Raw genomic sequence first — 13,450 nt, 5'->3', positions numbered from 1 at the left:
TGTTAATTATAACTGTGCTAACACTTTGTTTTGTAGGGTAATATAAATTGCACTTTGTCTCGAACTAACTATTTCTTGCAGGAGATGGACTTCCTGGAGAAAAGTGGTCCGGGCGCCCGGAAGGGATCCAAGCGCCCGGAGTGCAAAAATTATCCCCAAGCGATGACGTAACGTGGAGCATTCTGGTTGGACGGGCTACGTCACATTTCAAGCGCCTGGAAGGGTTATGGGCACCCCGAGCCTCCTATATAATGTAACACCCACGAAATTATAAGATAAGTATATGAGTGTTATTTGCTTTAGAGTATAAAAGTAAGAAGAATCAAAAGAAAAAGAAATAAGAGAAATAAAAAGAGAGGTGAAGGTTTGAACCTTGGACCTCTCACAAATGATAGAAATAAAATTCTATGATAACCACCAGGATAATGAATAACATATGAATGGAAAATGATGGGAATTGTAGTTAAAAGTGAGGATATAATTAAGTAAGGGAACAAGAGAAAATCAAATAGCTTTCTTCCTCTTGTTTACCTCTTGGTTAAGAAAAGGAATAAGCAAAAGACAAGTTGTCTTTTCTTTTTTTTCCTCTTTTCTCTCTATTTTTCGTGGGAATTAAGAGAGTGAGGATGAGAAGAATTAAGGGAGATGAATGGGGACATATTCTCATTAGGAAAGGATATAAATGAATTAAAGAGAAAGGGAAGTAAAGTTCATCTTTGTTCCTTCCACCTACGTAGCATAAAAAGGAAAGAGAGGAAAGGATTTCATTTTCTTCCTTCTTCCTCAACATTGCCGAAACTAGAGCTCTCCTCCCTCATCTCCAAAAGACAAGTTTAGGTTTTCTCTCTAAGAGAAAACTAAATTTCAAGAAGGAGCCTTCAAGGTGTACCCTTCCAAGCAAGAGAAATCAAAAGGAGTGCTAGAAGAAGAAGCTCTCTTCTTCCTCTTCACCAAGGGTACCATTTCCTTAAGGACCAACAAGTGAACACTAGGTAAGCTTCCCCTCACCTGTGGTACAATAGCTCATATGGTTTTCATGAAGATAGATTGCTTAAAAACCTAGGGTTGCCTCATGGAAATTTCGGCCAAGACAAAAGGAAAAGTCTAAGAAATTTTAAACTAGATATGCTTATTATATTTCTTGTGACATGTATCTTATGTAGGAGGTTAATCTAATGTTTCCATGCTAGAATGATTAATGAGAACTTAGATCCATGAACCTTAGACTCTCGGCCAAGCATGAACAAGAGGACTAGGTAAGCTTAAGACTCAAACTAAACATGCTCCCTTGTTCTTGTGTTATGTACCCTATGATAATGGTGTTGTTAACTTTTTCTCTTACTTGTATGTTGATTGAAACTCCATTTTCATGCTCATGAATATTCGGCCATGGAAGAACTAAAGGCCTAGGAGAGCTTTAAACCTAAAACTAAGCATGCTATGATTTTTCCTAAGACAATATATGAAGCTAAAATGTTATGCCCATGATTGTATGTTGGTTTGAACTCTATTTCATGCTTATGAAGATTCGGCCATGTTGAGATTTGAGGCCTAGGAAAGTTTAAAAACAAGTCTAAGATGCTCATGACCTTCTTGATGAAATGATATGAAACTAGTTTGATGTTCTTATGTTTGCTTGTTACATAGAAATTTGGTTACATATGACTTTCGGCCACACAAAGTTTTAAGGCTAGGATACTTAGATTTTAAACTAAGTTTACTCATGTTGTTTCTTGTAATGATGCCATGAAAATTGTGTAGGGTTTCCATGCTTTGAGGCCACATGAAAAACAAATCTATGCCTCACATGTTTCAGCCACTATTGGTCTAAAGGCCTAGGGAAACTTAGAACCCAACTTAGATATGCTCATGATGTTTCTTGTAATAAATGCTATGAAATGTGTTTGTAGTTTCCATGCTCTTATGCCACTAGAAACCTAGTTTCCATGCTTAACATGTTTCGGCCACCTTAAATTAATGGGCTTAGGAAGTTTGGAACTTAAACCAAATGTGCTTATGATGTTCCTCAAGAAATGTGTAGGATATTGGCTTAAGGTTCAACCCTTTCATGCTACTTGTAACCTAGAATGAGGCTTGCTAGGGTTCGGCCATGATAAGGTTAGAAGCTTAGGGAACTTAGAACCCAAACTAAACATGCTCAAGTTGTTCCTTATGAAATATGATATGATATGAGTTTAGGGTTTACATGTTTGCATGTTGCTTAGAACTTGTTTCTCTTCATGAAGGTTTCGGCCATGAAAGAATTAGAAACCTAGGAGGGCTTAAAAATTTAGGTTAACATGCTTATGATCTTTCTTATGATAGGATGCCAAGTTATCATGAGATTATTATGTTTGTATGTTGTCTAGAGTTCATGTCCCTACTCTTGAACTTTTGGCCATAATAGGTTTAGTGACCTAGATGTGCCTCACATGCTATGTTATGAATTAAGAGTTGTTATTTAATGATTTCATGTATGATTATGACTTTCTATGATAAGTGATATGTTCATTATGTATGCTTATGATCCATGCATGTGCTATGTGCCCAATTATGCATGCTTTATGATATGATAAATGACATGTTCATTATGTATGCTTATGATCCATGTATGTGCTGTGTGCCCAAATATGCATGCTTTATGATATGATAAATGACATGTTCATTATGTATGCTTATGATCCATGCATGTGATGTGTGCCCAAATATGCATGTTTTATGATATGTTAAGAAATATGATATGCATGAAATGATAAGAACTATGATATGTATGACATGCTACTTTACTTTATGTATGACGTGTACCAAGGGTGGGCTCCATAAGCGCCCCGGGGTCGATGGACTAAGAAATGGGCCTTGTTAGGGATGGGCTCCTAAGTGCCCCTAAGTAGATGAACTAAGAAACGGGCCTAGTATGTATGCCTTGTAGGGTTCAAGACTTGCTACCTTGGACCTACATAGGACGCGCGCATTTATGTATGTGGTACAAGCCGGGGCCCTAATCATGTTGAGATTATGTTTAAGTATGTATATTATAAGTTTTCAAAAGACATGTTGCATATGTTTCATGATACATGTTTAGGAATTCACCTTGCATATACTTTATGATTATGTCATGATATTTATGATGATGTTATGCTATGTCAGGATACATTTGATGTTCATGTTAGAATATGCCATGGTACTTTATGATGATTATGTTACGATATGCCATGATATGCTGCTTGATATGATAAATTTGTCTCCATGCATTTTGACTTGTGATTTTGATATGCTATACGATTTTTGTGAGTAGGAAAGGAACTTACTGAGCCATGAGTGCTCACAGCTTACTTTCTTGTACCACAGATAAAGGCAAGGAATGGATGAACTAGGGGAGCAGCAGGATGGGCTAGAAGGATGTGTGTGGTAGTGGATTGGCAAAAGGGAAAGACCTGCTTTTGTTTAATAAGAAATATGCCATGTTTATGTTATTACTTTATGACTCCATGACATTAAGTATGTGTTTGGGTATTATGACTCAAAAATCATGTTAAGTATGCTATGTGGTTTCTTTTATGTCCATGGTGATTTTAAAGTAAGGAAAAGTTTTTAAATTCTCTAAGTAAGACTTCCGCTGTAGTAAGTAGGTATGTATGTCTAAGTAACCCCCGTCCCCTTAGCAGGAGGGGCGGGGCGTTACATATAAGGAGGGTGAAGCATGGAGCAAGACACAACGAACAACAAGATCTTCCAACGTTTGCTTTGCCGTGCTGTGCTCCTGCGATGCTGCGAAAGCTCCTCCAACAACGCGCCTTGTTTTTATTTCCTTTTGTTGTCAGTATTCTTTCTTTAAATCAACTGTACTTTCATTTTGTAATTATTCCAATTACTAGTGGATTGTCCAACGAAAGCACTCGACGAGTGTGGACCTTGGAGTAGGAGTTGACCAAGGCTCCGAACCAAGCAAAAGGTTCGTGTTAGCATTGTACTTTTTCGTTGTCTACTTTTCCACGGCTTACTCTTCAATAATTCTCTCCGATCGATATTCGCCCCCCCCCCCCCCTCTATCGATTTTCATGATCCAACAATTACATCCAAATAGTTTCAAATATTTTATGTTTAGAATTTTATTAAAATAAATTTCATAAGATGTTTTATTCGGAAATATGTTAATTATAATTCTATTTTCGACATAACAAGTTGTATTAATAGTTTCAGCCCAAAAGTATTTAGGTAAATTATATTCATTTAACATTGTTCTTGCAACTTCCTGTAAAGTTCTATTTTTATATTCTACTAGACCATTTTATTGTGGAATTTTTGGACATGAAAATTCATGATGATAACCATTTTCTAAGCAAAAGTTTGTAAAATTTTGATTCTTGAATTCTCCTCCATTATCACTTCTAATTTTTTTTTTTTATTTCTTTTTTATTTTCTATCTATTTGTAGAAATTACTAAATATTTCAAAATTTTCATATTTATGAGTTAAAAATTTCACCCAAGTGTATTTAGAGTAGTCATCTATTATTACTAAGCAGTAAAGACTTCCATTTAGTGATTTTATTCCGTGAGAGTCGAATAAGTCTAAATGTAATAATTCAAGTATTTTATTAGTTCTTTTTTGATTAGTTAATTTATGAAATGATTTAATTTTTTTCTTTGTTGACAAGGGTTACATATTTTATTTTCAGAATTTCTTAATTTTGGTAGACCATTAACTAATCCATTTTTATTTAATTTTAGTAAATTCCTAATATGGGTGTGAGCTAATCTCTTATGCCACAACCATGTTTCTTCATGATGTGTTAAAAGGCACTTGAGTAATGTTTTTAGTAGAATAATTGAGTAAATATTTTTATCTTTAGATCCTTTTAGCAATGTATTGGTTGATTCAGTGCAACTTGTTAGACATTCAGAAGATAAAAATTTGACTTTAAATTCAGAATCGCATAATTGACTTATACTAAGCAAGTTATAATCAAAATGTTCAACAAGCAAAACCTTTTTAATTGATAAATTTGATTGTAATTGAATTTCACTTGCACTGATTATCTTTAGCTTGCCATTGTTTCCAAAGGCAACTAATCCTAGATTTTTGAACTTAATATTGGTGAATTTGTGTTGGTCTCCAGTCATATATCTGGAGCAACCGCTATTCAAGATCCATTTATCCAGAGCTTTAGATTCCTACACATAACGTAGGAGTTAAACTAAAATTTGGTTAAAGGATTTTCAAATGTTGTGAGTTTAGTTATTAGGTTGTATTTTAAAATTTTATATTTAAGTTATAATGTTGATTTAATTTTAAGTTTGAATATTAAAGTTAAGTTTATTAATTTAATACTAAATCTATTTAGGAATTAAATTAAGTTTGTATTAAGTTTAACTTATGCTCGTTTAAATAAGATTTATTAATAATTTTAATAAATAAGTTTTTAAAATAATTTTTAATTAAGTTTTTAAAATAATTTTAATTAAGTTTTTAAAATTATTTTTACTTAATTTTTTAAACGAATTTTAATTAAGTTTTTAAAATAATTTTTAATTAAGTTTTTAAAATAATTTTGATTAAGTTTTTAAAATAATTTTTAATTAAGATTTTAAACTAATTTTAATTAAGTTTTTAAAATTATTTTTAATTAAGTTTTTAAAATAATTTTAATTAAGTTTTAAAAATAATTTTTAATTAAGTTTTAAAATTATTTTTAATTAAGTTTTAAAACTAATTTTAATTAAGGTTTTTAAATAATTTTAATTAAGGTTTTTTAAAATAATTTTAATTAAGTTTTTTTTTTGTATTAATTAATTATTTTGAAAATGATTGTTGAACCCATGTTAGATTCAAACTTAGCTTTGGATTAATCAAGTAAACTTCTAAGAATAAGTTTTCGGTTTAGTGGCGAGGCATATGACCTTCTTGTGTATCAACGGTGAACACTTACTGAATACTTTCCAAAATAGTTTTGCCCAAAAAACTTAATACTAAGTTTTGGTCTAACTAGCCCATGTTTGATTAGGGTAGTTTCAACCAAATCCATTAAGTCTAGTGCATCAGGTGGAATACACAAGATTCAGCCTAGACATGCTTTCGACAAAGCTTCCTTGACGTACTATCATCCCAAACCATTCTGATGCTATGTAATAGGGTTTGGTAAATCTTTTTATCTAACCGTTCTAAGCAGAAAAAAAACCTAAACCTAACATTTAAAGTTGGTTGAACAGTTTTTCTAATTGCTCCCCCTGAGTCATAGCTTAGATATGATCTATCTATGTAGTGAATCTGACTTTTAGGGATCAAATAGAGATTTGGTTTAATTGGTTTGGTTAAACATTTTATTTGAACTAATGCTTGGACTTGACTTCTAACATTTTGACTAATTAAAGACAAATATGGTTTGTTTGTTTTATTTGATTTATAGTTAAGTCCTGATTTGTTGTACATGACTCGTTGTGATCCAAGTACCATATTTAGACACTTAGATCCTAGCTCGAACTTTTCCAACATTTTCTTGAGTTGCTCGACTTGACCTTTCAAATTAAAATTTTCTTCCTCAAGTTTTGCAACTTGAGTTGAAGTTCCAATTTGAACTTGGTTAACCGAATTACTCAAGTTAACTTGCTCCTTAAAGTGGTCAATTTCCTTAAGAAGTAAATTATTTTGATTTTCGGACTTTGTTAATTTTCTAAACAAGTATTTAACTATTTTAAATAAATTTGACTCGAAATAAATTGCTACCATATTGAGATCTTTGGAAACAGATATAGATCCGTGGCTTCTCTCAGACTCGGTGTTTGTCTCGGACTCAACGTCAGTCTCCGACTCGTACTCAAAATCTTCATTTCATGCCATAAGGGCAAGATGGCTCGAGTGCTTCGGTTTTTCTGTGTCAGATTCGTCGGAGGATGACTCGTCCCATGTTTCTTGGAGGGCTTTCTTTCTTCTTATCGACTTGGACCTTTCTTCCTTCCGATTTGGGCATTTGTTTTTGAAATACCCCTTCTTGTTGCATCAACAACAAATCAACTTTGATTTGTTTTACGCCTGGTTGTTTGGTGTCTTCTTGGTGCTCCTTTTGAACTTCCTCTTTGTTAATAGTTTTCGGACCATGTTGACCAGCTTCTCTTCATTGGTTGAGTTTGAGTCTGACTCACTTTCGGATTCATTTTTTGCTCTGGTCTTGGTTTCTTTGCTTGATCATGCATACAAAGCAATACCTTGCTCGACTTGACTTACGTTAGATTGTTCGTGTAATTCTAATTCATAAAATAGTTCATCTAGTTTAAAAATTGAAAGATCCTTAGAAACTTTGTAAGCATTTACTATTGATGCCCACAAAGTATTTTGTGGAAAAGCATTTAGTGTGTATCTTATTGTGTCACGATTCTCCAGGTGGTGTCCAATTAGATGGAGGTCGTTGAGGATGTCCTTTAATCGAGCGTGTAGTTGCGAAGTCGTCTTTCCGAGAAGCATTTTAATATTAAATAAATTATTTAAAAGTATATATCTTTTATTTACCTTGGACTCATCGATTCCTTCGTGTAGCTTTATCAGATGGTCCCACAGTTCTTTAGCGTTGTCGTAGGGCCTAACTCAGTTCAACTCTTCCATTGTAAAGCTGCACCGGATGGTGTTGATCGCCTTGTAGTTTAGTTGTGCCTTCTTGATCATTGGGGGAGTCCAGTCTTCTGGTTCTAGTGGCATTCCATCTTTCATTGAAGGTGTGTAGTTTTTCAGTATTCTGAACCAAATCTCGATGTCAGACTTAAGGTAGCACTCCATTCTGTTCTTCCAATAACTGAAGTTTTCCCCTTTGAATAGTGGACGTCGGAAGGTGCTATATCCTTCTTGATAGGAATTTGTCATACTTGCAGTCACAAAGATAATAAGAGAAATTTCTAAGACTTTCGTCTTGGGATTAGCAGTGTGAGATAAAGGAAATAATATTACAAGAAAAAGAATTTTTTTTAAAGAAAATAAAAAGTTTAGAAAATTTGCTCAAAATATTGTTAAGTAATTTCAAAACTACCAGGCTCTGATATCAATTGTAGGATCGTAATGAATCCATAGGGGGGGGAGGGGGGTGAATATCGCTCTTTTTAAAAGTATTTTCTTTTTTTAAAACAAAGTAACACAGCGAAATATAGAGACTCGTTTTGATTACTTGGTTCGGAACCTATGTCGACTCTGACTCCAAGACTCGCGATCCTTGATCGCACCATTAGACAATTCACTAAAACTCTTCTTTCTAAAAACCTCATAAAAAAGCAGTATGCACAATAAAATGAGTAAGATAGTAACAGACTACTATCTTACTAAAAATTAAGTACAATGCAAGCTTTAAAGTAAATGTATACCGACACTATATGGGAGATGAAGCTTGGTCGGCACTTGAATGAAGTAGACGCTTGCTTGAAGACGAGTTGCAAAGCAGTAGCACGAACAGAGAGTTTCCACAGCAATGAACAGACAACTTCGTTATTTTCTTCAGACCTTGAGCTCAACTTTTATAAGAATCGGTACTGTTCGATCAACCGATCCTTGGGTTCGGTCGACTGAACCCGCTCTCTGCCTTCTTTGCTGAGATTTGATCCTCGGATATTAATTATGTTTAATGGTTTGGTCGACCGACCTCTCTGTTCAATCGACTGAATGGTGAGCTTTCCCCGTTCGTTGAGATTCTTCATTAATGCGCCATTGATGTCTTTTATTGTTCGGTCGACCGATCCCCTGGTTCGGTCGACCAATTAGGCAATCTTCCTTCTTTGCTTCGTCTCGAACTGATCTGTGTCACACCATCAATGTGCGGTCAACCGATCCTTTTGTTTGATCGACCGATCATGGCTTGATCGAACTTTGTTCTGCTTTGGTCTGAACTTGTATTTGCTCTGAGTTAGCCTTGTTTGGTCGATCGATCTCTGTTAGGTCGACCGATCAGGCCGAACCTGCAAAACAGTATTAGACAATATACTCCTGCAAAAATAGAGATTAGCACAGTAATAATATATATGATGCATGAGTAGTATTAGACAATACAAATGTCTTGATCTTAACTTGGAAACCTTCCCAGTTTCTTCAGTTGGATCAACGACCTTAGGTTGTTCTTATCAGGAACACAACCTCACTCTCACCCTTCCAGTTGTTTACCTCAACCTACCTATCAAATATGGTCCTCCAGACATGTTTAGACTTTACCGCTTAGTATTGGATCGGCCACCTAGGACTTTGCCTCGATGTACGATCCTCCAAACCTATCGAGCTTCTCCACCAAGTGTCAGTCTTTCCTGCCTAGCCTCCAACTAGGACTTTCCTGGTTGAGTAAACAATCTGCACACTTGGTCAACTTGTTAGATCACAACAAGACTTAACTTGAATTTTTGACAACATCAAAACATAGGTTTGACTCTGGTGCAACCTGCATCAACAGGAAGTGCAACAATACTTGTCTCCAAGAAGCTTCAAGAACTGGTGGAAGGCTGTTAGCTCGGTGGGAGATGAGAAGTCGAGAGTGATGCCTGAAACAGTGCACTGAAACCCTTTTATCAGGCGCACAATGGCTAGATTTTTAAGCTTAATTGACTAGCCTAGTAAATTAAGATATGCTGAATTGATTAGCCATATCGATTCAGCAACATTCTGTTCGATCATGAGAAATGGCTTAAGCGATCAACTTGATCGCTTAAGCTTCGAACAGAAACATTCTGTTTGAAGCAAAAATGGGCTGCATGCAATTAACCTAGTCATTTACGATGTCTAATCAATTACACCAATCGATTAGGAAATCTTCCTCGTGATTTTGAACTTAAGCGACTGATCTAATCGATTAAGCTATGGTAATCGACTAGGCTAATCAATTACCACACCCTAACTTCCAAAACCTAAGTCTAGGGTTTCTTGCCCAACATCCGGTCAACCATGACCTGTTTGGACTTCACATTGCCTAGTATCTGGTTAACCTTAACTTGCTGGGACTTCTTCACCAAATTTCAAAAGTAGAATAAGCTTTAAATGGGATGCACAATAGAAAAGTCGTTGAACTATATGATATTCTGACAGAAGTATGAAAGTACCTAGGGAAATAAGTTATTGAATGACTTACAAAATTATTTAACATAATATTAAAAGTGAAAAAATATCTGATCAATGGAGAGTAAGTACTCTAGTTTCCTCATATAATAATAAGAGAGACTTACAAAATTGTGCAAACTATAGGGGTATTAAACTAATGAATCATACCATAAAACTTTGGGGAAAAATAATAAAAAATGATTAAGGAAGGAGATCACGGTGATCAAAAATTAATTTGGGTTCATGCCTGGAAGGTTGACAATAAAAACTATATATCTTCTTAGACAACTAATTGAAAAATATCGAGAGCAAAAATAAGATCTACACATGGTATTTATTGACTTAGAAAAAGCTTACGATATAGTTTCAAGGAAAATTATATAAAGAATTTTAGAAAAGAAAGATGTTAGCGTAATATATATTGAACTAATTAAGAATATGTACGAGTATATAACGACCAAAGTAACGACTTCAGACGTAGTAACTAAAGCATTTCTAATAAATATATGGTACTTCATGGATCGACTCTAAGTCTCTATCTTTTTACACTAGTTATGGACGAACTCACTACACATTCAAGACACAATACCATAGTGCATGTTGTTTACAGATGATATTATTTTGATATATGAAATATGTGAAAAAGTAAATGTCAAACTAGAATTTTGATAAGAAACACTAGAAGGGAAAGGTTTTAGACTTAATAAAATAAAGACGGAATATATAAAATTTAAGTTTAGTAATATTAGAGGTAATGAGATAATTGTTAAAATAAGAGGGAATGAGTTGCCCAGAATTGAGAATTTTAAATATATAAAATCATTTTTACAAAACAATGGAGGGATTGAGAGAGATATCCTACATAAAACTCAAGTAGGATTGTTAAAATGAAGGAAAGCTTCGGATGTTTTATGTGGCCGTAAAGTACATCTAAAATTTAAAGGAAGATTCTTCAATACCAGAATGAAACCTGTTATGTTATATGTAGCTGAACGTTGGGCTATAACTCGAGCACATGAGCAGAAGATGAGAGTTGCAGAGATAAGGATATTAAGGTAGATGTGTAGACATATAAGAATGAACAGAATAAGAAATTAGAATATTAGAGAGAAAGTCAGAATTATATCTATTGAAGGAAAACTCTGAGAAACATATTTAAAATAGTACAGACATGTACTTAGACGATCAATAAATGTTTCAGTTAGACAATGTGAAACTATGACATACACACATATCAAATGAGGAAGAGAAAAATTAAAAAAAGACTTGGTTAGCAAAAATAAACCAAGATAAAAAAAAATTAAGTATAGATAATGATATAGTAAGAGATAGAGTTTAATGACATAAAAGGATCCATATAGTCATCCCCACATAGTGGGATAAAGTTTGATTGTTGTTGTTGATTCATTTATATTTTTTTTATTAAGATAAGATTATCATTACTTGATCCAATGTGTGGCACAAGGTGATAATTGTCACCCAAATGGCCTTCCACGATCTACCCAGGGCTTATAGAAGGATAGTAAATCACGATACCAACTAGCTTAATTTCTAGGTGGAAGAAACTTATTCTTAAGGAAATAAATTTCAAGGGATTTAAACTTTAGTAATTTTACCATCCGAATATCAGTCAAAAAAATGAAAATGATAAACCTAGTTAGCATATCTTTGGAGTGGCCGATCCAGTCTCACGGAAATCTTCCATCGGCCAACAAAGTCAATCAGAAAGTCTGTGCAACGATCAGCAGAGAAATCCAACATCCTTTATTTACATGCTCTATTTAAAAAAAAATTCTACAAATATATCATAACTGAAAATTAAATCATAAATATTTAAATAATAATTTGAACATCTTACAATGACACCGAGACCCAGGACATCCGAGTATCAACCTGGCACGCTTGTGAGGGCAACCATTATTTGATCCAAGGCCACCATCTTACTAACAGCTGTCTAAAGCAAACTTGATCGTCAGCATCACTGAACGGGCTTGATGAAAGAACACATTTCAGCAAGTTTGATGAGAAGACACACGACTACTTTAGTCAACCGCTCACAAACCTAAGGAATACAAATCACCCAATGAGTCAAGTATGATTATCCAAATAAAATAAGACAAAGATCACATCAAGATGTTTTTTTCAATAAAAAAAATAAAAAAAATGGAAAAATAAAATAGGATCATATTTACAAGAACAGATTCAACAGGAAGTAGATCTCACAAGCAAGTAGTAACATGGGGATTTCACACCACTTTTTAACACTTAGCCTTCTGATCCCCCCAATCAGACATAAAGAAGGGGAATCAGCGGGGATAAGGATAGGGTGAGCATTGGCGGAACACATCGGGAATCGCTAGATCCATGCATGGACGGAGTGAGTCACTAAGCCTCCACGGCGGGGGCGGCGGCGGCGGCTCCTGAGAGCCGTGGCGCGGGGATCGTGGTGGGGGAGAGCGGTTTGTAGGCCTGGGGGTTGGTCCTGTGGAGACGACACTTGAAGGAACCAGCGTGGGTGGCCGGAGCGCACACGCATTTCGGCGCCGCGAAGCCGGCGACGCCCTGGCTGCAGCAGGAGGAGGAGCTCGAGGACGAGCTCCGCCGCACTACTCCCCGCGGCGACGGCGCCTGGTGCTGGTGGTGTTTGGGGTGATAATCGTAACTCTCCTCCTTGATCACATAGTTCGACGACATTTCTTCCGCTTGATTCTTGGAGCTCTCCTTCAGATCTGGAATAGCAAACACATCAATGATCGGAACAAAATAACATTTTAAAAAATGTAAAAGAGAGAGAGAGAGAGAGAGAGAGAGAGAAAGAGTTAGAATCCGAAACAAATAAGAGATTATCAGATCGACATCCACAGATCAAAAAAACAAAAATCTAAACAAAATATGACAGAAACGATAATGTGGGTGGGAGAGATAATGCATAGATCCATTGATAATTTGAGAGATCAGCGCTAACACTCTGTCGATTGCATATTAATTCAATTCATATTTTTATTAAGGAAAAAAACAAAGCAAAAGAAGAGGAAAAAAACCCTTAATGAGCCAGAGCAGCAAACTGTGTTATCCAACGCAACGCGCCAATTTATAGAACCGAGGCTCCAACCAATCCAGGGAGTCCGGGCAGCCTGCACACTGCGGCGCTGCCCGTCACTCATCGTACCCTTCTGTTTAAAATATACCACAGCCGTTGGCGCAGCCACCTAGATGTTCTGTCTCAAAAAAAAAAAAAAAAAAAAAAATTGCCCTGGATTGACACGATTACCCTTGAAACGAAAATGGGACTCAAGGGGACAGCCTCGTCCAGGTGCGTCCCGCGTAGGAGTACGGTGGTGACCAACCCAACCAAACCCAACGGACTTCCTTCCAGTCCGGCCTCGTAGGCACGACAT

General features: G+C 35.4%; 1 protein-coding gene across 1 annotated transcript; it reads right to left on the bottom strand.

Moving 5' to 3' along the window:
* Nucleotides 1–12,214: 12,214 nt before the first annotated feature.
* On the bottom strand, nucleotides 12,215–13,117 carry LOC122023494. The gene has a single exon (XM_042581618.1). It carries the CDS (start codon nucleotides 12,744–12,746, stop codon nucleotides 12,438–12,440), a length of 309 nt encoding a protein of 102 aa, XP_042437552.1. The 5' UTR covers nucleotides 12,747–13,117; the 3' UTR covers nucleotides 12,215–12,437.
* Nucleotides 13,118–13,450: the final 333 nt, after the last annotated feature.

Source organism: Zingiber officinale, chromosome 9B (genome assembly GCF_018446385.1).
Source record: "Zingiber officinale cultivar Zhangliang chromosome 9B, Zo_v1.1, whole genome shotgun sequence".
Lineage (NCBI taxonomy): Eukaryota > Viridiplantae > Streptophyta > Magnoliopsida > Zingiberales > Zingiberaceae > Zingiber > Zingiber officinale.
This window is presented reverse-complemented; position numbering and strand designations above follow the sequence as displayed.

Bases quoted from the DNA above. Each gene is read 5' to 3' on its own strand.
- LOC122023494 (XM_042581618.1), bottom strand. From the start codon at position 12,746: ATGTCGTCGAACTATGTGATCAAGGAGGAGAGTTACGATTATCACCCC.